Here is a 21,549-nt window from a genome sequence, read left to right as displayed (position 1 = left end):
CCGACTTAACTTTCCCTAAGGTGAGTTAGGTACCCATCAGAGTTGGGTGGACTATGGGACGGTCTACTGACTTGAACCTGGATTTGAACTCGAGACTTACGGGTGAGCAGTCCAGCTCTCTATCGCTAGACCACTCCGTCCCCCTCTGACAGTGATACTCAACAGTAAATTCAGTGAAGAATGCAAAATCCTTGAATAAGCTGTGGTTTGTGACACAAATGACCACCTTTTGCCCACTCTCAGATCTAAAAGGTTACTTTCTGATCTACAATTACAGTTCTAATTATACTTGCTTCCTTTAATGCATACTTAGAGCTTATTACCTGGAGTAAAATGTCTCAACCATTTTTGCCATCTCCCTGAACGTTCAAATAATTTAAAAAATTATTCTGGAAGGAGGTATCACATTTAAACTTGCCTCCATTAATTAAGAACATGATAAAATTAAGACAAAGAAAATATTTTAACAAATATTTTTTATTAAATTCTGAAAGTGTGGACAAAAATGCGTAACAAAAACAAGGAATAATCATTAACATTTTTGACTAGTTTTTAAATGTGTCAAAAAGTTTGCATAAAGTTACATTTTATTGTAAATATCACAATTATTTACAGAATATTCTGCATATTTCTCTCTTTTATTAATGTGAAAGACAGACAATTTTGGTTGTGGTTAAACAATCAGACAAGAAAGAACAGATAAATTGCAATAATTAAAATTTTATGTAAGGAATTTTTTTTTTTCCAATGTCAATTAGTTATGTTAAACAAGGTTTTAGGTAAAACAAAGAAATCAATGCATGTAACAATTGTAAGTTGATCAAAAAACGTCCAAATGTGTGTTTAACCAAAGTATTTAAAACTTATAAAATGAAACCTATTTACAATTTAGTGACAACATCAATCAGCAGTTCTGAATATTCACAATGGCTTTGGTCAATTCTCATCTGCCGATATAATGTTCTCAAGTGAACTGGTTGTACAATAGAAGTCATCACAGTCAAACAAATTAAATAAAACAGATGTATAAAACAATGAATCAGAATTTAAAATGATATCAAAATAAACAAACTAGAAACAAGATGCAAGTTTGAAACAGCAGGAACAGGAAACATGTTTGTCAAAATACTGTGGACATTATCAAGACTCCACTTTTAAAGTTTTAATTTATACATAGCTTAATAACTTGTATATATTAAAAGTTAAAAACTTACACACATACACATCTATTACTCTGAAACATGTATGCAAATGCCATCTGTTAATATCACTACAGCACAATTCTACATTTTAAAACAATGCACAGTGATATTTTTTAAATTGAATACAAACAAGTTAATAAAAAAAAAATTCAAAACGTTTTCAATTTTTTTTTGTATGAAAAAAAAATAGCATAAACATTTTTCAATACTTTACCAGAGCAAAAAAGTAATAAATAATCTGAATGTCATTTGAGTAGAAATTTCTGCATGAATACTGGAATGTGTTGCAGTTGTAGGCTTTTCCTGACGTCTATGGGTTGAAGTTATTATGTCAAGCTGACAGTTGTAGGCTTTTCCTGATGTCTATGGGTTAAAGTTATTATGTCAAGCTCACAGTTGTAGGCTTCTGACATCTAGGGGTTGAAGTGTCTATATCAAGCAGACAGTTGTATGGGTTGAAGTGTCTATATCAGGCTGACAGAGTTGTAGGCTTCTCCTGACATCTCCCACATTTTGTGAGCAAGCCTTTTGCAGTGGTCTGCGATGTACTTGGGGTGGACGGTACCAATGTGCATCAGGAACATTTCAAAACAATGTACAGAGCCTTGGATGGCATGGGGGAAACACAACTGAAGCAGGTCTCTGATAGAAAAAAATTTGTATTATAGTCAAAATAATTATTATAGCTAAAAAAATTATTAAAGCTAATCTTATTTTTGAATAGATTATTAGTATAAGGAGAAATGAAAATGGAAGCTTTTTAAGAAATAATTAAAAATAGATAAATGGACCATATTTTAAGAATGAGTTCAGATAATATCACAACAATGGGGCTTAACTAGACACCTCAAAGAAAAAGAAAACTGTAGAGGCGCATAGCAGAATAAAAACTGTCAAGAGCAGGACTCTTATGGAACTGCCAAGAAAATTGCCAGAGACTGGCATAAGTGGAAAGAGCTTTCTGTGGCAGCCTCAAGTGTCCTCCTGAGCACAAGAGTGAAAAGATAAGGATGATAAAAATATTTTGCTAGGAAATTTTTTTAAAATCTAAAATATTTTATTTTTTAATAGGCCTACATAAGTTATTTCATAGAAAGCATATTTTAATATTCAAATTAGTATTTACATTATCCGTGAACTATTTAAACCGACACTTGACAAGTTGAAACCACTATCCAAGTTCCCTATTGCAGGTTATGTCTAACCTATAACAATAGAAAGTGTTTATATGATTCTATACCTGTAAAATGATCCACTCAATATCCCTGGGTAAGGAAACTTGATATTTGCTTTGAAACTATCTTGAACTGGAAGTGGGTTTCTCTGTAAAATCAATTATTTAATTAGAATAAATGCCTTTATAGAAGCCATTTAAAATTTATTTCCATTGAATTTTGATATTCATTTAATATTTATTTAATATTTATACAACAATAGGATTTTAAATTGTTTTTTTTTTATATAAAATTAATTTCTAACAGTAGCCATAAAAAAATAAAAACTCATACAAAGCTGGTAGAGAAAACTTGAGCTGTATCATAAATAATTAGATACAATTTTAATTACCATGTGATACTAATTAAATAAAAACACTGACCATGTAATCTTCGAACCACAGAAAGTAAGAAAAGTAGAAATCTCCTTCCCTGAGTATAACAGTGGTGTAGCCTTCAGTCAGTTTACACATCATGTGCTCATACCTGCTCCATATCTACAATTTCAGTGGAAAAATCATTTTTTTAACATATATATCCCATTCAGATTAATTATACAAAAAGGAATAAAAGGATTTGTTTTTCAATTAAAGCAACACATTGAGTATTCTTTAATTGCAAATTATTTGATGAAAAGACATGACAAATATATAGTTTTCTAATGCTCAAGAACTAATTTCTAGAAATGTTTCTAATCATTTAACATACATTAAAGTAGGGAGAAACACATGATTTAAGAGCCTTTTTAGGTCAAACCTTTTGTTTTAAATAGGTGGTGGCGTCGATACTTTCACCATCCTTTAAGGAGATGTTTAGGGAGGGAGCGCTCATTTGATGAAAGTGTCGGTCAATGTAGATAAAGTGAATTAGACCTGGAAAGTCATCGATGTAGCAGGTCATTGTAATGTTGCGCTGTGCCTTAACATTTAGATACTCTCTGTAGTCACTTAACTCTTTTAACATTCCCATCTGAAAATGTTAAAACAGGAAGTCATCTATGAATATGATTAAATCAGGTCATCTGGAATAGGTTCCTTTTTAGGTTTTTTAATTTTTAAAAGATTTATTAGTTAGAAGATGGGAAATATTAATTTCTGCATCCACAATGAAATTAGATAAACATTGAACTCAAGAAAAGTTGAATGTGAGATAAACTTGTGCAAAGAATACCCGGAAATGTCCAAGTATAATGCTTGTTTCCAGTTTTATTTATTTCTTATTTTTATTACAGCAAACTTGGGAAACAATTTTTTTTAAAAACCTGCAGATAGTAGTTGGAAAAATTACAAAACTACAAACATAAAATAAGAAGACAGCTTACCTTTATTTGGGATAAGGTGTTCCAGAATTGTGGGGAATGAGGAAAAGGTGACAAAAACAGATGGGAGAACAGTTCTTTTAACTTCTTGGATAATTCTTTCAATTGTGACTCAAGCCTGAAAGGAAACATTAGTTAACAAACTTTTATAAAAAGTTCCAAAATAGGTTATCTTTGGTAACTTAATAATAATTTTTTACAAATATTTTAAAAGTAACAGCTAAAATTTCTCTCTGTTTCTGTAGCAAGTTGTTTTTTACAATATAAGATTGTTATTTGTTTTATTGTATTAATGACTGTCATAAATATTATTTATTATAAGCTCTATGTGAAATTAATCTTAATACAATTATCAACTTAAGTAAATAACATTTTAAATATTCAATGGTTATTTATTTTTTCCATTACTCGCGTGTGACTAAAAATTGCAACTAAATGTAGCAACCCACTAACTCTGATTGCAGCTTGATGTCTGTTTCCATGTAGTCCATAAGTTTTTGCTTCAGATTTTCTTTTTCCCAACGGGCATGGATGTCACCACTTAGTGCATTCACTCTGCCCTGGCAATGGTGAAATTACACAACTATTTTAAACAAGTCTACAGCCATAATCTAGACTCACATATAGTAAATTTACACAACTATTTTAATCAAGCTGCCTGCCATAATTATTGCAATCTAGACTCCTATATAGTAAATTTACACAACTATTTTAATTAAGCATCCAGCTAATATTATGGAAACCTGTAATCCTGACATTTCAGGATGATTCATAAAATTGTAAGATATGAAAATGGAACATATTTTTATATATTCTTTCTTGGTTAATTTGAAGTGCATGTGATAACTAACTTATATTTTAAATTAAGACCTTGTTTTTAGTCAGCATGAAGATCCTGTGTGCAACCAGCTGTTATGAGTAAATTACTTGAGACTGGGAAACTAAACATTGAGCATGTTGCTGAATACATAATCCCTTGATATATAGAGGTCACAAAAACAGATGGATTACAACCATTGTATCCTAGATTGATCGCCAGGTCTAAAAGGATACTTCACTTTAAGTAACCCCAACCAGTAAATTTATAGTTAAACAACAATAAAAAAGTTTATAATACATGAAAAAGCTGTTGGGAGATTGTGCATTAAATAAATCTCAGTGTGGCGTAACTTACTTTTGATTTCTTCAAACTGCTGTGTAGTCTAGAAAGTAGGGAGTTGAGAGTATCATATGCATATGAGCTACGTGGTCTAGACAACTTGACCCGTCTTCCATAAATAAGATCATGTATGTTGTAAATGATCAGGTAAATGATATCAGCAATATTATGTCTTTGCACCTTAAAATAATTAAAATAAGACTTGACTGAAACTGAAGCGTCCTGACTAAATAATGACTAAACATTTAACAAAAAATAACAACACAGTAAGTGACTGTTTTACAAATAGTAAAGACACTAATAATTAAGGAAATTAAAAGAAATAATCTAATCTCAGGGTATTTTAATTATAAAAATTAATGTTTATATTGTTTTGTAATTGTTTGAACCTCAACCTCCACAAATGAACCAAGTAATTTACGTAGCTAAACAGAAGTAAAAAAATCTTATAATGTTTTAATTTTAAATTCAAGTTTTTATTCAGCGGATGTTAAAAACTCTTTTTCAGCTCATTCAAAGAAGTTAGCAACCATACAACTGTTAGGCCTACAATATCACTGATTTTACACACTGTGTACACCTTACAAATACCCTTATGGTATTACAAGTTTTTACAATGTTAGTCACATAGAATTCAAAATGCTATGGCAGCTAATTAGCCTAAAATTTTTTGTCCTAATTAATTGAAATACTTTATTAAAAAACTAACTCTACCAAGTAATTATTCTTCAAGACTATAATAATTAATTATTATAATTTATTACTTTAACCTACTATAAATGATTAATTTCAATAATTCATTTCCCTTCCAAGGTATGAAAATGAATTAAGACTACCAAAGTATAGCTTGTAGTCTTCATGATTTTAAACTAGCAAGTAATTCTTTATTTTGATAATAGCTCAATGCATCAATTAAAAAAGCAGCACCGGGTACAGTGCAGTAACAGTGCCTTGTGACAGCAATCAAACATAAAATTACCTGTGATAAAAGAACTAGTGTAACCCCAGGTAAAATCTGAACAGTGTGAATGTTGTATGGTGAGTACTGACAGGTGGGAGTCTCCAGGAAAATGGTTTGCGGTGAGTAGGAGTTAGGATTAGTCTGGGTGAAAATACTTTCTTGCAGAAAGCTTGATGTTTCCAAAGCCGATGTGGCAACACTGCTTGGCCTATTGTGGCTTGACAGGCTGGGTGTTGAAGAGTTCATTGCTTGGGGGATACCAATGTTTGGCTAACAATGTAAAGGAAACACTTTGTTTACAAAAAAAAACAGATGGTAATCCACAAGACAGTACAATTTTTTTTAAATCTGGTAAAATGTAGATACTGTGATGGTTTTAATAATTCAGCTAGCATCAACAAGTCTCAATGAAAAAACACCACTTATTTAAACACTTATTACGGTTGCATTGCTTGTTTATTTAATTCTTGATAGATCAAACTCACTTAGAGAATCATTGATTATCTCCACCTACCGTGACTCTTTTATTTCTTTGTACACTTCTCTCAAAGCTCTTCTCTATTTCATGAACCTCCACTCCTCCTGTGAAATTAAATTCCTTTCCATTGTCAGGTGTTAGTTCGGGGTAACTTTTACTCAAATTCGAAACAACTATAAAATAAAGAAACAGGCTAACAATTCTAGAATTTACACTGATAATTTTCATTAAATATTTAACCCAATTTGGTTTTAAAAATTAGCAAATTTATAGCCTGTTAATGAATTTTAAAGTATAGACCCTACTACAAACAGTTGAGTAAGTCAGTAAAAGTTATCAAGCATGTTCAAATACTGTACATTTAAAAAAAAATGAAAATAGGTGTCTAAATATAATTATTAGACCATAAATACTGTTAAAAGCTAATTAACAGTAAATGATTTATACATTAAAATAAATATATTTTCAACACATCAACTTACCTGAGCTTGATCTAGAAGGCAACAATAATTCCCCACCAGACTCAGTGGACACAGTTGATGCTCTTGATTCATTGTCATTAGTGTTAGAGGATATCCCACGTAAAAGATCAGCAGGCACTCTAGCTCCATCAGCGTTATCAAATTTACTTGTATCCTCCTGTTCAAACACCAGTTCTAAACCATCATTAAAAAATAAATCAGGGGTAGCGTCTTTAGCGTCAGCTTCTCTATGTACCTCAGCTTCGATGACCTTTGAACATGCGACAGATTTATCTTCGTTAAGTTCTGCTTCATCATGTTGAGGTGATGTGGTGGTTTTTGGTTTGCTGAACACAGTATCAGGGTATTTCTCTGCATACATCTCCAGCAAGGTAGGACCACTGTCTTGTGAGCCAACGCGGCTAGACGACTCTTGGTCAGACAAGCCAGCATTTTTTAAAGTTTCCGAGTCAGATGCTGAGAACTGGGACACAGACGTTCTTGGGGTCCTTGAGTCACTGGCTTCTTCTGTTTTGTTTAAGGTAGAACTGTACTTGCTGAATCCTGATTTTGTGTGTTCTGGTTTTACATTTGGAGACCTCGACCTTTGACCTCCAGGTGTGTTAGGAGCACTATGGTACTAAATAAGATTTGAAACAAAAATGCATGTACTTATTTTTTTTTAACTTTTTTGAATTAAATGATAAAAAGATTAGTCTAGCATTGGTTAGTTTTATACAATAAATTTTACATTTAAACTTCAATTACAAAATATGTGCTTTTACAACACCTGAAATGGGTTTCAAGTTTATCTATGTAAACCTATATAAAATAAATAAAAAAATTATTCCATACAAGGTAATTACGTGGCTGATCAAGTGTCAATCAGTTTAAACTATAAAGATTAATCTACCTCATCTTCCCCACCATCACTGTTCTCATCTATTGTGGAGGCTCTGGACCTCTGTGGTGCCATGTACTGTCTAGAAAACAAATCTTCTAGGCGATCTGAATGAGGGTACATTGTCCGAGCAAGAATCATAACTGCCAGAATATCTTTTGACTGAAGCTCATAGGCGTTGCGACTGACAGAGATATTAAAAGAAATTAAATTACGACTCCTTCAAAGTAGGCCATACTCTAATCAATGTATTTTGAAAAACACAAAACACTAATTGTGTTAAATATACATTCAAAACATACTTTGAGTACAGAGCCAACAGTTTGCTATTGACCAATAGAAGAGCATGCTGAATTGGGTGATCCTTAATGGCCTGCATTTGTTTGACTGATTTCTCAAGTATTTCAACACATTTTTCATTGACAACTTGGTTTACATTAAGTCTCTCAATGGCCTAGATTAAATTTAAAAACACATTCTTTTAAATAAATTATTGTTACAAGCTGGTTCTGTAAATTATAGAAAGAAAATATACATAATTAAAACTACATTGTTTAGGAGAGTTTTAGTTACATTTCAAAATGGGAAGGTAGATTTATTATTCAGAATTTTACTAACTAAAAGCAATCTTTCCAAGTAATAATGAATACAGAAAATGAAGTAAAGTTCACCTGTTATATATATTACTTAGTATTTAAAAAAGGATAAAATTGGAAATTATTATACATATTTAACTAAAAAACAGAAAGACATAGAAACACTGAAGAACATAAACCTACTTCTACAAGGTATGATTGTTCTGTTTCCACCAGCTCAGCCCAATTCCTCATGATCTGCCGATGAAAATCCCACTTTGCTCTCTTGCTATATGCATGTGACTGTCCCATTCTATTTAACAAGCATATTTTAAAAAGATTCTAATTTCATAGAAAAGATTATAATGCAAGTATTTATAAGTATATATTTAAAAGTTTCTAATTTTCATAAAAAATATTAGAATGTAAGTATTTATATGGATATTTTTTTTAATGTATAATTTTTGTACAAAAGATTACAATGTAAGTATTAAAATGCTAAACATGTTAATGAATGTCAATATGATGCTTATAATCAGGATTAGATACTTACTCTTCACTTACAGGCCCAAACATAAACCTCATAAGTGTTATAAATACATCCATTTTCCTGTGTAAGAAAGCTTCAGATTCTTTTTCATCTCCATTTATAGTGATAAAGAGAAGATCTTCCACCTGGATTGATGTAACAAATCAAGGTTTTTAGAATTGGCCAATACTTTTATCTTGAAACGACCAAAGATATTGCTAGATCTATATTCAATAAAAAGGAAAAAAAATCTAGATCTATACTAAGTTTAAATAAAATACAATGCCAGGCACAGTGGCAGAAGAAAAAAGTTTATCCATTAGTTATGACATATGTATAGGAAGATGAATGGATGGAATTCAGGTTTAAGCCCCTCTGTCTTTCTTGACTTAAGATAAACCTACTTATCAGAGCTGTTTTAACTAAAAAATGTCCCATCACTCAGTCCCAGGAAAGCAAACTAAAAACTTCTGGGCTAGCAATTGTGCGCTCAGATAACCAACCAAGCCATTTCATAATTCCTAGACAATAATGGTAAATTATTTCTCCCATGGATTTTAATTTTTTAGGTATTTTTTTAAAGGCCTACCTGTCTAAAAGCAAACCAGAATCCATTAGGACAGTAAATTGATGTGCATAACTCTTTCCTCTGGTCAATGAGAAGCCACTGGGAATTAACCAGAGGAGAAAACAGCTGCATCACCAGGTTTGCATCTAACTCAGTAATGTCAGTATCATGCTAAAGATGGGAAAAAATTGTAGGTCAATTATCAGAAGTCAAGATCTATAATCTACTATACTGTAATGAATCTATTATAGAAAGGGGACAGCGTGGTCGAATGGTAGAGCATATGATCTCTAACCTGTACGTCTAGAGTTTGAATCATAGTGACCACACTATCCCGTCATGTGGAGGTCACAGAAACGAATGATTTTAGATACTAATGTCCGATAGTAGACTCTTCCATAAAATAGGTGTGTTGGGTTGTTAAAAGTATTGTAATCTCGATTAATTTTATGGTTAGAAATTACTAATTAGGGTTAGGTGTATGGTAGGACTAGGGTTGGGGTTAGGGACAGGGTTAGCATTGACATTAGCCCAGAGGCGTAGCGAGAGGGGGGGGGGACATATGTCCAATGTTTCTTCCAGACTTTTTTCTCCGGGGGGGGGGGGGGGGCACTTGAAATCTTCGGGGGGGCGGTAAACTTTCTTCGGGGGGGGGGGGGGGGCGGACACTGTTAAAAGTAAATATATTCTCTATATAAATTATATAAAATTCATTTCATTCGGGGGGGGGGGGGGGGGCGGTAAAAAAATTTCGGGGGAAGAAACTCTGCATATGTCCCCGGGTGCCGACCTTAGGGGGGCGCCAAATTATAAGTTTAAGGGGGGGGGTGCAAATGAAAAGTTCGAGGGGGGGGGGCGCAAATTGAAAGTTTGTCCCCGGGCGCTGGGAGGGGTCGCTACGCCTCTGCATTAGCCAGCCATGTGTGTATTATTTAGTTAACTACCAGTCAGCAACTGCTACTGGTAGAGAATCTAGATCTAGATTAGATCTAGATCTAGTAAAAACTAAATAGTAAATATTAAATTTATTAAATAACATAAAAGTCTCCACCTGCAACATTCCTTTTATTTTTGCTTGACGAATTATATATTCAGCAAAATCTATATCGTAGTCGATATAAAATGGATCATTTAACTGGTTTACAACTAAGAAGCATTTCATGTTTGTAGATCACAACCAAAAGACTCAATAAAAGTAATCTAAACAAAACAATTTAACATAGGCATGTAAAAATAATTTAAAATATGATCTAGATCTAGCTTTCTAGCAGTAGACCCGATCTTTGTTTACATTTCCACTGTCGTGTTTTTGAGTATCGGTTACTCCGACATTGATAATATTAACCAATTTTACATGAAAAAGTTTCCTTTAAATTGATATTTAGATCTAGATAAAGTTATATGACCTAGATCTAGAATCTACATGAATTAGAAAATCTCTAAAAATGTGATTAAGTTAGCAAAACATTTTCTTTAATGAGTACATATGATGTTATGTTCGATTCCAATTGTTTCAATATTTTCCTATCGATACCACTTGGAAATAAAAAAATTCCCACTCGTGACTCTTTAAAATTAATAACTCCTTTTAAAAAGAATAGATTTTTTACCCGTGCAGAGGTAATCCGTTGAACTTATGACGTCGCTTATTCTATACTAGATCTATACGAAATTACTTTTTGCAGGCTTAGTACTAGTAGCATACAGATTGAACTGCCGGTTTTGAGAAAAATTGGGATGGAGAAAAATGATACCTAAACTTTCTTCCACTTTTTTCCGAGGGGGGAGGGGGGAAGAGACGATATTTTCGCCCCCTCCCCCCCCCCCCCCTTACGAAAAGCAAGATGCCTGGAACCTAAAAGAAACTCTGCTCCCAATGGAAGGAAATTGGAAAACATCGATCTAATCTTTTGCCATGGAATGGCCCAAAACTGAAGTGAACGGGATAGTATATAGGCCTACTAGATCTAGATAGTAGATAGGTCTTCAATTCATGACAAGACCTTATGCTACATCAAAAACCTCCAGTAGAAAACTCAAAATACTCAGCAATGATATAGCGTACATGATTATAATAAATGTGCAGTGTCCTCCACATTCCACCTCTTCAGTACCCCCTAAACATGATTCTTTGCATGCCCAACATCATTCCCTGGTGTTTCCTACATATGGCATTGCCTTGTTTTTAATTTTGCCTCATCTTAAAGTGAAATAAATAATTTCCTCAAAGATAATTTATAAACAGACCCAAGGTGTATGTGAATTGTTACTTGGATGGATTTTGTTCAACACACAAAGTAGGTCTACTGCCTATATAATCCCAGGGTCTATATGTTTAACCCTAGAAAAACTGCTTATAGAAATCTGCTTGAACTGAATTTGTTTTTGGTACACATTGTTTGCACAGAGTAATAATAGTATACAAGGATTATCTGAAACCACACACATTGAATACCCTTAAAATTGCTTTTGAATCGGTTGCTTTATTTCGTAAACTATTTTCTTCTGGAATCTTATTTATTTCTTTAAAGCACTATGCAAAAAAGATTTATGTACCATATTTATTATAAATTTGGTATTGTTTTGAGTTGTAACATGTTGGCGTAAGGTCAAAGGTGGCAGGTGTTGAGGCAGAGTGGATCATTTTATACATATTCCATGGTGCCTACTTATCAAGTGTTACTAGCAACATTCAAGGACCCTGCAGGTTGCAAAGTCCTTTCATAGAGTCAACGTTCTGGTGCTGAGGTATTAAAGTTCAAAATAGAATTCTGTAGATGGCTTTTAATTTAATCATGTATTAACAGAGGAGTCTAATGTTGCAGGTTTATACAAGAATGTAATGTTTATACTTTTAAACAAAATGATAGTACTAATTTATAACTGTTCCATAAAAATCTATAATAATGTTAAAGAGACAAACTTAGAAGTAACAAAATAAAAAGATACCAGAGTGAATTAAATATTTTATTTAAAAACAAACAAACAAACAAAATATTCAACTTTTCAAAAGTGTTATCACTCAAACACAGTCATGCTTTTTTGTAATGAATAAATTTATGTGCCTAAAAGGATTTTATTTAAAAACTTACTTCAAGTTAGAAAAATTTTTAAAGAAAAAGAGCAAAAGCTTTCTCAGCAATAATAAACATCAAACAACTAAAACCTCAAGGCATACTCCATTCACACTGAAACTGAAATACATATAGGCCTTCCTAACTTAAAAAAAACTATCTTTTTTTCTTTAATTTTCTTTTTAAATAAATAACTAAGTTTTTTCAGATATCAAAAATATTTAATCTTTAAAGTTTATGGTTTTTATTTCTAAAAGAGAAAAATTAAATGGTAAATCAAATCTAATTTCAAAAGTATCATTTTCTTCAAGGTAAAGATTACTTCCATTGTTTCTTGATGGAGATGTTCTTTTCTGAGTCTTTAAGCATAATCTGAAAAAAAAGTGTCAGGAGAAAAATAATTTTTAATCATGAAGCAAAGTTACTGATAATATACAACTTAACTTTAAAAAGTTCTCCATATTGATAGTTTTGTTTCAAACACATTTAAGATAAACATATTATTTTGAAGATAAAATACTTGAAAACAAAAGAGAAACACAATGTTTACCTTAGCTACAGCTAGTTCAAAATCTTCTTGTGTCACATGGACTCTCCTCTCTCTGAGGGCATACATGCCAGCTTCTGTGCACACACCCTGCAATTTTGAAATGCATGCCAGTTTAAAACAAATCATTCAATATTCTAATTTTAGGGAGGAACATAATTTTTTTGAATTTTGTAAGGGCTACCCTATGTGATAAATAAAAAAATTCTTAATACAATCTCAATTGTTGTCATCTACTGATCACATTTTGAAGATTATTAAAGTATCTCTGTACTTAAAAAATAACTAAGGAGGAAATAAAACTTCAAAATGTAACACTTTGCCACGCTGAAACAATTTGGTTTTAAATTAAACAATTTGGTTTTAAATATTTCTTACTTGGTTCTTCAGTGTAGTAGTCGATAAATAAACTAAGTTCAACAATCAATATTAGATAGTGCTTAGATTTCTAATATCTTAAAAAACCTTACTTTAACTTCTGCACCAGAAGCTCCGGGCATCATTTCGGCTATCTTTCTAAGATTGATACCTCGTGTAAGATTCATTTTACGGGAATGAATTTTCAAAATGTCAAGACGTGCCTGTAAAACAATGTGTCAAATAAAAATTAGGTAACTGTCTCAGTGGCTAAAATGAGAATAAAATAAATAGCATGAAAGAAACAACAATATTGATACTATAAAAATATGCATGTGTAATATTGAACCCAAGTTCAAATTACATAAAAATTTAAAAAATCATGCCAATTAGAATATTTAACATAATAAAATATAAAGAAATACAGAAAATTTAGAGAAATTTAAACTGATTTTAAAAACTATACTTTAGAGATTTTTATAAATTGAAATCCATAACTAAAAGGCTTAGCAAAGTGAAACACTATATTTTCAAAGGTAAAATATTATACACATACCTCCTCATTTGGTGGAGGGAACTCAATTTTTCTATCAATTCTGCCTGGTCGAAGAAGTGCAGAATCAAGGATATCTATTCTGTTTGTTGCCATAATTACCTATAATAGAACAGTTAATTACATTAAAATTTATTACAAAATTAAGATAGTTATAAATTTTAGATACAGAAAGAATTAATCAAAACAGACAGAATTAATAATAAAAATATGTTGTAACACTTGCGACAGGTTGATATTACTGGTAAAAAAGTGATACATAAAAAAATAACTAAAAAAAAAGTGTATTAGGTTTATGGTTTTTTCTCTCCTGCCATTTTTAAAAAATATATAAAACGAGCCGACCCGCGGCGTATCATACGCCGCTATTTAGTTGATTTATTTTCTACTTTTCAGTAATTCATAATTTGTGAATTCGACAGTACCAATGCTGCCACTGAAAATATTTGCTTTAAAACACTAACCCCCCTCCTTTCCCCTAACCCCGACCCTACACCCCCCCCCCCCCCCCCCGTGAAAGCAGAATCCTGTAAGTTTAAAGTCGGTTCAAACTAAATTATCTGCCCCTAATAACCGTCACTAAACCTGGCTGTACGGTTTGTAAACATTAACGTGACCACAGCTCAGCAGACCATGTGGGGGTGGGGACTGTAAGGAGGCGCTTGCAGCTTGTTTTCTAATGGCTCGCAGAGGAGAATTATATATATAGATATTTTCTCCCTGAAACCATGAGAAAGGGCTAAGGGAAAAAATCTTTAACAGCATTATTGTAGTTAGCCTAGGAAAAGTTTTGTTAAATATATGAAGCTAAATTAATAATAGCTTTAAAAAACAGCAAACCTTAATATTTTGTTTTGGCTCAAACCCATCCAGTTGGTTTAACAACTCCAACATTGTTCTTTGAACTTCACTATCACCTGTTTTAGAAAAAAAAAGCACATTTAGTAATAGAACTAAAGAAAATTATATTTTTTAAGTATTTACTTAGCAAATCATGTGAAAACTTACCACCAGAACCACTTTCTAATCTAGAGGAGCCAATTGAATCTATCTCATCCATGAAGATAATAGATGGAGCATGTTCTCTGTATAAAATCAATAAAATATTATTATTTAAGTCCTTGATAAAACTAGTTTTGTATAAGTGGATTCTTGAAAACAACAATTATGAATAGTTTTAAAAAATTTACTTAAAAAAAAAAACAATGGAAATAATATCTACACACTTAAAATTAAAACTATTGTATTTGAAACAAAGACATTAAAAGCAATAATTTAATTAGATATCTTACCTTGCCATAACAAAGAGCTCCCTGACCATTCTGGAACCTTCTCCAATAAACTTTTGAACCAACTCAGAACCAGAAACACGAATAAATGTGCACTCAGTGTGATGAGCCACAGCACGGGCTAACAGAGTTTTCCCAGTGCCCGGTGGTCCGTACAGCAACACACCCTAATGAAAATTATTTTTTAAATGATAAAAAACTATCAGCAGCTTAAAAAATAAATTAAGGATTAGTCAATGAGTAAATTATTATAAATTAAGATACAAACAATTTTCTAAACCATAATCACCTTAGGCTGAGCGATACCCAGTGCCTCAAATAATTCAGGGTGTTTCACTGGCAACTCAATAACTTCCTTGATCTCTTTGATCTGCTTGTCAAGACCACCAACCATTTCATAAGTTGAGTCTGGTACCTTTTCTACCATCATTAAACTCACTAATGGATCAACCTAGCAAAAACAAAAGAAGTGTTGTTTTGATATACTTTGTCATTCAAAAACTAATTGTAACAAAAATTACTACTATTCTTTAACAAAAGATTAAAAGTGAAACAAATACAAAATTTATAACTGTAGTCATTTACCTTATTGGGCAAAATTTTATGAAGCACATAGCTGTCGTTGCGCAGAGCAACTCGGCAGTTTGGAGTAACTTGATTCATATCAATGTTTTTATCTATGTCAACAACAAACTTTCCTTCTGGGTGAACCTAAGAATGTACACATATCCAGTGAAAAAAAAATGTCTACAAATTTTACATTATTATACAAATTTAAAAAGATGAATGTTGCCTAATGACAATATATACCTTAACCAGAACTTTTTTCTTATCCATGGGCTTGACAACCTCTCCTACATATGAACCTTGCTCTTGTAGGAGCTGAAGCTCTTCTCGCAGCATGCGAACTAAAATCAAAAGTTTACAGTCACATAAAATATACCTTTAAAATATAATGAGTTTAAATTAAAAATTACTAATTAACATATTTAGATATAAAATATACCTTTAGCATTGAGTTCATTTCGTTGAGCTTCCAGACGGCGCAAATTCTGTGTTCTCTCAGTAACAACCAACTACAACCAAAATAAGGTTTTTGAAATAAAGTCTACACCGTTAAAGTGTCATAAAAAAAAATAAAATCTGTGACTTATTTTCAACTATGTTGTAAAACTAACGCAGTTACTAAATAAACTTTTACTAACCTGCAACTCCTCTATCTTGCTAACATAATATTGCTTTATTCCTTGATGATTATTTTCATCAACCTCCATCCTCTGAAATTATAAAAATTGATTCTTTAGTAACATAGCCTACTGTACATAAGAAATTAATAAACAACCATAAATAATTTTTTTTTTAAATTAAGAGGCTTAATGTCTATGTTTAACTATGTACAGACATACATTTATTACTTTATTGAATTATTCTCTTTATTATGTAATTAATAATTTTTCTCACACACACAATTTTGTCTTAGTCTACAATTTGAAAGACAATTATCAAAACTAATGTTAGTTTTTGAGTCTTTAAAAATAAAATGATATTGATAGCTGAATATTTGTCCACAATAAATGTAACAAACAAGTCTTCGTATTCATTTGATGGTTCTTATCTAAAGGTACCATTAAGCCCAAACAGGATCAATTCATATTTTGTACTGATAAATATGTACTGATATGCAATGTACTGGCCAGACCATCCTTTCATGATCACTATCTGACTCTACCCCAGAGAGATGCAGATGGGACAGGTCAACTTTTTTTTCCAAATGTCAGTTGAATAAGCTTTTATACTGATTTACATCAAATTCCAATAATCATGGTAACCATGTCTATCATTTTCAAACAGTAATGTACCATATGACACAAAAACATCAAAAACCAAAAATAATTCAAAATTCTAAAGGAAAAAACTTTCATTACAAAGTATTTTGTCTAAATAAAAAAAAAAAATTCTAAACAGTTGAAAAATAAGAGAAACATCACTTGACAGTGAATTTTTTTTGACAAAGTATAATCAATAAAATAATCATTAAAAATGTTAAAATACAATAATAAAAAGTTGCCCACACTTCATGATCAAACATCTTTTAAAGAATTTTAGAAATATAACACAAATGTCTTTTGAAACTTGCTACTAATGAATAACTAAAACAAGTAGTTATGAAAAGTGAAAATCATTTTCAGTATTTTAAACTCTCCTACCCCAGCTTTAGAGCTAGTATCAAACCAATTATTAGAGGTATTGATCGGTTCCTGAAGCAAACTAGTTTCTACACAATTTCCCTTGCACTGAGATTGAATACATGCAAGCAAAGAAAACTGAAACAGATACATTATTTCCTTGAGTGATAAATATAACTGCTTTTAACTTTTATTATTCAATGGACAGCATGTTGATGCAAAACTTAGGTTGATAAAAAAGATATCTTTTTATATAAATACTATTTTTAAACGCACAATTCTGAATTTAAAAAAAAAAGATTTAGATACAGATACATTTATTTTTATATTTCTAAAAACAGATATACTATAACAAATATAGACCAACATAATTTTTTTAAGAGACTACTAAATATGATGGAAATTGAGAAGTTGCAAGGTGCTAGTGGACTTAAGACAGTACAGTAGGCCTATAATAAAAACATTACATTTGTTTATAAACAGAATTAAACAAAATGTTTTTAACTCCCATAATATATAGGCCTGTAACAATTAATACTTTAAAAAAATAGAAAATTCTATAATAATTCAGAATATTCATTGACATACTTTAATTCAAGGAATCGATGTCTTACTAATAAGATGATTTTATTTTTTAGGATACAATACAACAAAAATGTTTCAATGCAATTCTTCGTCATTTTTAATTGTAATGTTGGAGAGGATATCCTCCAACACAATTAAATATTATGTGTACATCTGAAATGCGCCATATAGGCAAATGACTGATTTCAACCTGCTTTTCTGTTTGGATTCGTTTCCATAGCCTTTGTCCATCCAAGAATAAACTACAAGGCAGCAGTTGCTTGATTTTGAAATTATCTCTCAGAGAAGAGTTGCTGTCCGTAGTAACGTTACTTTTATGAGATGATATGAATTTGTAAGGACTCCAATAGCCTGTGAACCACAATGATCTATTCTTCCAATTTAATTTGGAATAAATCACTGGAATCAATTAAAGTTTGCCTACTACCACTGGTGGACTAATTAAATTTACCTAGGTCTACCTATTTAATTATTTATTGTGCTTTTAGATTTGAAGTAGGACTATAATTTTATTATTTGTTGAATCTTATTGATTTCAGGGATTTTTAATTGGGCTACTTATAATAATATTATTATCATTGTTCTTTACTGATATATTAAAATACATTTAAATAAATTTATTAAGGTTTAATTTTTACAGGCCTGATAAATTAAATTTGATATTAGCCGAAGACCTAGGCTTACATTAATAATTAGTACATAGTTAACTAACTACATGGAGTAGGACATATGTACTGTCACTTGCTTTGTGGCAGGTTGTTTCTCTTGTTGACCAAACAACTAAAGCGAGGAAGCCGTCTGACATGCGCTGCACATGCCAATATTTGAAATATTTCTGGCAATCGGTTTATTAATTTTAATGTAAATGACAGATTTTAAAATCAAATAGATACAAATCTTAAATAAAATATGTTAACCTCCACAGGTAAAAAGCTTCATGAAAATTAACTAAATAGAAATCTGGTAACAAAATTAAATGTACTGGTTGATCTGTCAACCCTGCATAGTTCTCATCTGCACCCTACTAATATCAGGTTGTCATGGACATTTTTTTTATACCTGCACTGCTGTGGGTTGCAAAAAATAAAAATCATTGATTTAGCTCCTAATGAGCAAGCTAGAAATAGCCGTCAAATTAAGTGTTTGATGGAACTGGATTTAAGATGGATTTCTAGTTTTACGGGTAATGTTTTAATTGAGAAATAATGAGATTTAAAATTTTGTGTGAATTGCTAAACCTAGATCTACTAAATTCACATCTAAGATTCTAGGCGAAGAGAGACACACAACTAGAGTACTTCACTAGAATCTGGCTAGACTAGAAATAAAGTAATCTATCACTTTAGGTGCATAAAGTCGGCCGAGGCTAGTCTTAATGTGAAAAAAAAGTTGCCACATTTCTATGGCTTCATACAAGTCATTGTGATATATTTGTGTGTAATATAATAAATAGGGCCTAATTGAATAATAAACCAAAAGCAATGGCTAAATATATCAATACAAGCCAGAAATCAACTTTGAACAGCAGTGTTTGTGAGCAAAATTTGCAATATAATGGGACAGCAGCCACTAAATTAGAGTGGATTCCCATGAATCTCTAACTAGATCTACAATTTTACCAAAAAAAACGTAAACAAGATTGCTGCTAAAGTAGATCTACATGAGTTTGGATGCATCTGATGAAAACATGGCTAGTCTTTACTTAGGCCCTACCACTGAAAAGTTTTAATACAACTGTTTAAAAACAGGTATATGAGTGACACTTTCATTCAAAGTACTTTCAAACAATTTAGGCCCCCTTAATTTAAATTATCCTCTTAAAAATGTAAAATAATTACTAAAAGGCCGATGCTAGCCGGAAAAAGATACGCATGCGCAAGGAAGAGAAACTACGACTTGCCATCGTAGTGATGTTTTCGATGGTACTGCGCATGTGTGTGTTTACAGCCACAGAAACCTAGCCCTAACCCCAACCTTAGCCCCAAACCTAATCCTATCCCTAACCCTAGCCATAGGTCACTGCGCATGCGCAGAAATATCTTTCGCAGACTAAGTGGAGATGGGGAGAAAAATCTTTTTCAGAGTAGTCACTTCATTACTAAAACGAAGTGTCTATTCACAGTCGACTGTGAATAGCCGTATTGGGCTATTCACAGTCGTATTCACGTGACCATTTTTGATAGATTTAATGTTAAAAATACCTAACTAGGCATGAAGATGTGTGATCGAGAGGTCATTGGGAGTGGCTGCCGTACCAGAAGGAGTGGGTTCAAATCCATCAGATGCCCTATTTCTATGTATCTTAATGTACGTCTCTCAATCTTAATATATTTTTTCAGTTACTTAAGTTACTCATCGAAGGGTTACTTTTGTTAATTTTTTTGTTGGCATATTAGCAAAAAAAAAAAAAAAGAGAGAGAGAATACACAAAAGTGTGATGGAAACTGAATTATAGCTGATGAAAAAGGACATCCTATTTCACCTGATATTTATTCTATGTGATAATGTGAATTTTTAATGATAATTGATAAGTGAATAGCAATGTGAACAACCAACTAAACTTTGCGATTTGCACCCCCGCTCATGATTTCCATTTGCACCCCCCCCCTCCCTCAAACTTTCCATTTTTGCCCCCCCCCCTTGCTACGCTACTGCCTATGACCTACGTAGTACGTAGCCTGTAGCAGATATGTCTGATATGAGCCTAAAAGCTAAACTAAACTTTAATTGTAATAACTTTTTTATAACAAAATAAAAATAGCACTGCTCTCTTAATGTATACCTCATTCCCCAGTCACAATAAATGCTTTTATTATTTAAAGATATTATTCAAAGTCGTATTTAGCATGAAATGACAGCCGACTGTGAATAGCCGTATTGGGGCTATTCACAGTCGGCTGGGAATAGCCCCAATACGGCTATTCCCAACCGGCTGGGAATAGCCTTGGCCTTACTAAAATATAATGAGTCCCCTTTTTTAAAATAACTAGCCTCGGCCGATTTTACGTAGATCTAGAATGCTAGATCTAGATTCTATCTAAATTCTAAAACGATAGATAAGGGCGATTAGGGCTTAGGTAGTGGCCTAGTCGCCGTTGTAGAATCTACCAGAAACATCAGATGTCCTACGACCAGTACGACGTCTACTAGATATATAGATTTCTAGAATCTAGATCTAACTAAAATTACTAAAATAACTAAAAGGTCCATAGACCGATTAAAACTAGATATAAATCTATATTTAAACTATATAATACTTTTTGGCACATGTCAACTGTAGACTTCTATATTGACAAACAATCATGCGAACGGGGAACCTATAATTTTATGTTCTATTCGAAAAGATAAAGAGAAGAATGACATGAAAATATTACCCTGTCCGCCATCTTCGAACATTAAAAAGTGGTACTTTTAAAAATTCAATAGTAGATCTACGTAAATATTTAGATCTAGATATCTTGCTTTTTTAAAAATTATTCAATGTAATACATGTATACAATACTATAAATACATATTTAGCGTAGAGTTATATTTTTTAAAAGAATAAGACCATGGTAGACCATATAGCCTATTTCAACCGTAGTTACACTTA

The 21,549-nt window shown here is 31.9% G+C and overlaps 2 protein-coding genes across 5 annotated transcripts; both read right to left on the bottom strand.

Annotated features, from left to right (window-relative positions):
* Positions 1-1,567: 1,567 nt before the first annotated feature.
* LOC131943170 (BLOC-3 complex member HPS1) lies at positions 1,568-10,596 on the bottom strand. Of its 2 annotated transcripts, none has more exons than XM_059303184.1 (16): positions 10,418-10,596; positions 9,388-9,537; positions 8,823-8,944; positions 8,474-8,582; positions 7,997-8,148; positions 7,707-7,878; positions 6,815-7,433; positions 6,369-6,436; positions 5,873-6,124; positions 4,909-5,073; positions 4,188-4,294; positions 3,738-3,852; positions 3,173-3,385; positions 2,800-2,913; positions 2,443-2,525; positions 1,568-1,844 (listed from the first exon to the last, which is right to left on the bottom strand). In XM_059303184.1, exons 1-16 carry the CDS (start codon positions 10,526-10,528, stop codon positions 1,667-1,669), a joined length of 2,730 nt encoding a protein of 909 aa, XP_059159167.1. In that variant the 5' UTR covers positions 10,529-10,596; the 3' UTR covers positions 1,568-1,666. The 2 variants fall into 2 exon arrangements, with proteins under 2 accessions (XP_059159167.1, XP_059159165.1); XM_059303182.1 differs by having other exon boundaries at positions 1,569-1,844; positions 6,369-6,505.
* A 1,719-nt stretch (positions 10,597-12,315) lies between these two features.
* On the bottom strand, positions 12,316-21,486 carry LOC131943166 (26S proteasome regulatory subunit 8). Of its 3 annotated transcripts, none has more exons than XM_059303177.1 (13): positions 21,332-21,486; positions 16,392-16,463; positions 16,193-16,262; positions 15,997-16,094; positions 15,772-15,897; positions 15,476-15,637; positions 15,190-15,353; positions 14,906-14,982; positions 14,738-14,814; positions 13,901-13,999; positions 13,458-13,568; positions 12,991-13,077; positions 12,316-12,812 (listed from the first exon to the last, which is right to left on the bottom strand). In XM_059303177.1, exons 1-13 carry the CDS (start codon positions 21,341-21,343, stop codon positions 12,759-12,761), a joined length of 1,209 nt encoding a protein of 402 aa, XP_059159160.1. In that variant the 5' UTR covers positions 21,344-21,486; the 3' UTR covers positions 12,316-12,758. The 3 variants fall into 3 exon arrangements, with proteins under 3 accessions (XP_059159160.1, XP_059159161.1, XP_059159162.1); XM_059303178.1 differs by lacking the exon at positions 21,332-21,486 and adding an exon at positions 21,215-21,289; XM_059303179.1 differs by lacking the exon at positions 21,332-21,486 and adding an exon at positions 17,394-17,505.
* Positions 21,487-21,549: the final 63 nt, after the last annotated feature.

This window comes from Physella acuta, unplaced genomic scaffold (genome assembly GCF_028476545.2).
Source record: "Physella acuta isolate Inbredline_101_S28 unplaced genomic scaffold, ASM2847654v3 ptg000444l, whole genome shotgun sequence".
Lineage (NCBI taxonomy): Eukaryota > Metazoa > Mollusca > Gastropoda > Physidae > Physella > Physella acuta.
This window is presented reverse-complemented; position numbering and strand designations above follow the sequence as displayed.

Bases quoted from the DNA above. Each gene is read 5' to 3' on its own strand.
- LOC131943166 (XM_059303177.1), bottom strand. The intron at 14,000-14,737 runs GTTTGCTGTTTT...GTTCTATTATAG, and splicing joins AGCCAAAACAAAATATTAAG to GTAATTATGGCAACAAACAG. The intron at 13,569-13,900 runs GTATGTGTATAA...ATTGTTTTACAG, and splicing joins TCCCTCCACCAAATGAGGAG to GCACGTCTTGACATTTTGAA.
- LOC131943170 (XM_059303182.1), bottom strand. From the start codon at position 10,528: ATGAAATGCTTCTTAGTTGTAAACCAGTTAAATGATCCATTTTATATC. The intron at 8,945-9,387 runs GTAGGCCTTTAA...ACATCAATCCAG, and splicing joins TCTGGTTTGCTTTTAGACAG to GTGGAAGATCTTCTCTTTAT. The intron at 1,845-2,442 runs GTATAGAATCAT...TTTTTCTATCAG, and splicing joins TTGAGTGGATCATTTTACAG to AGACCTGCTTCAGTTGTGTT.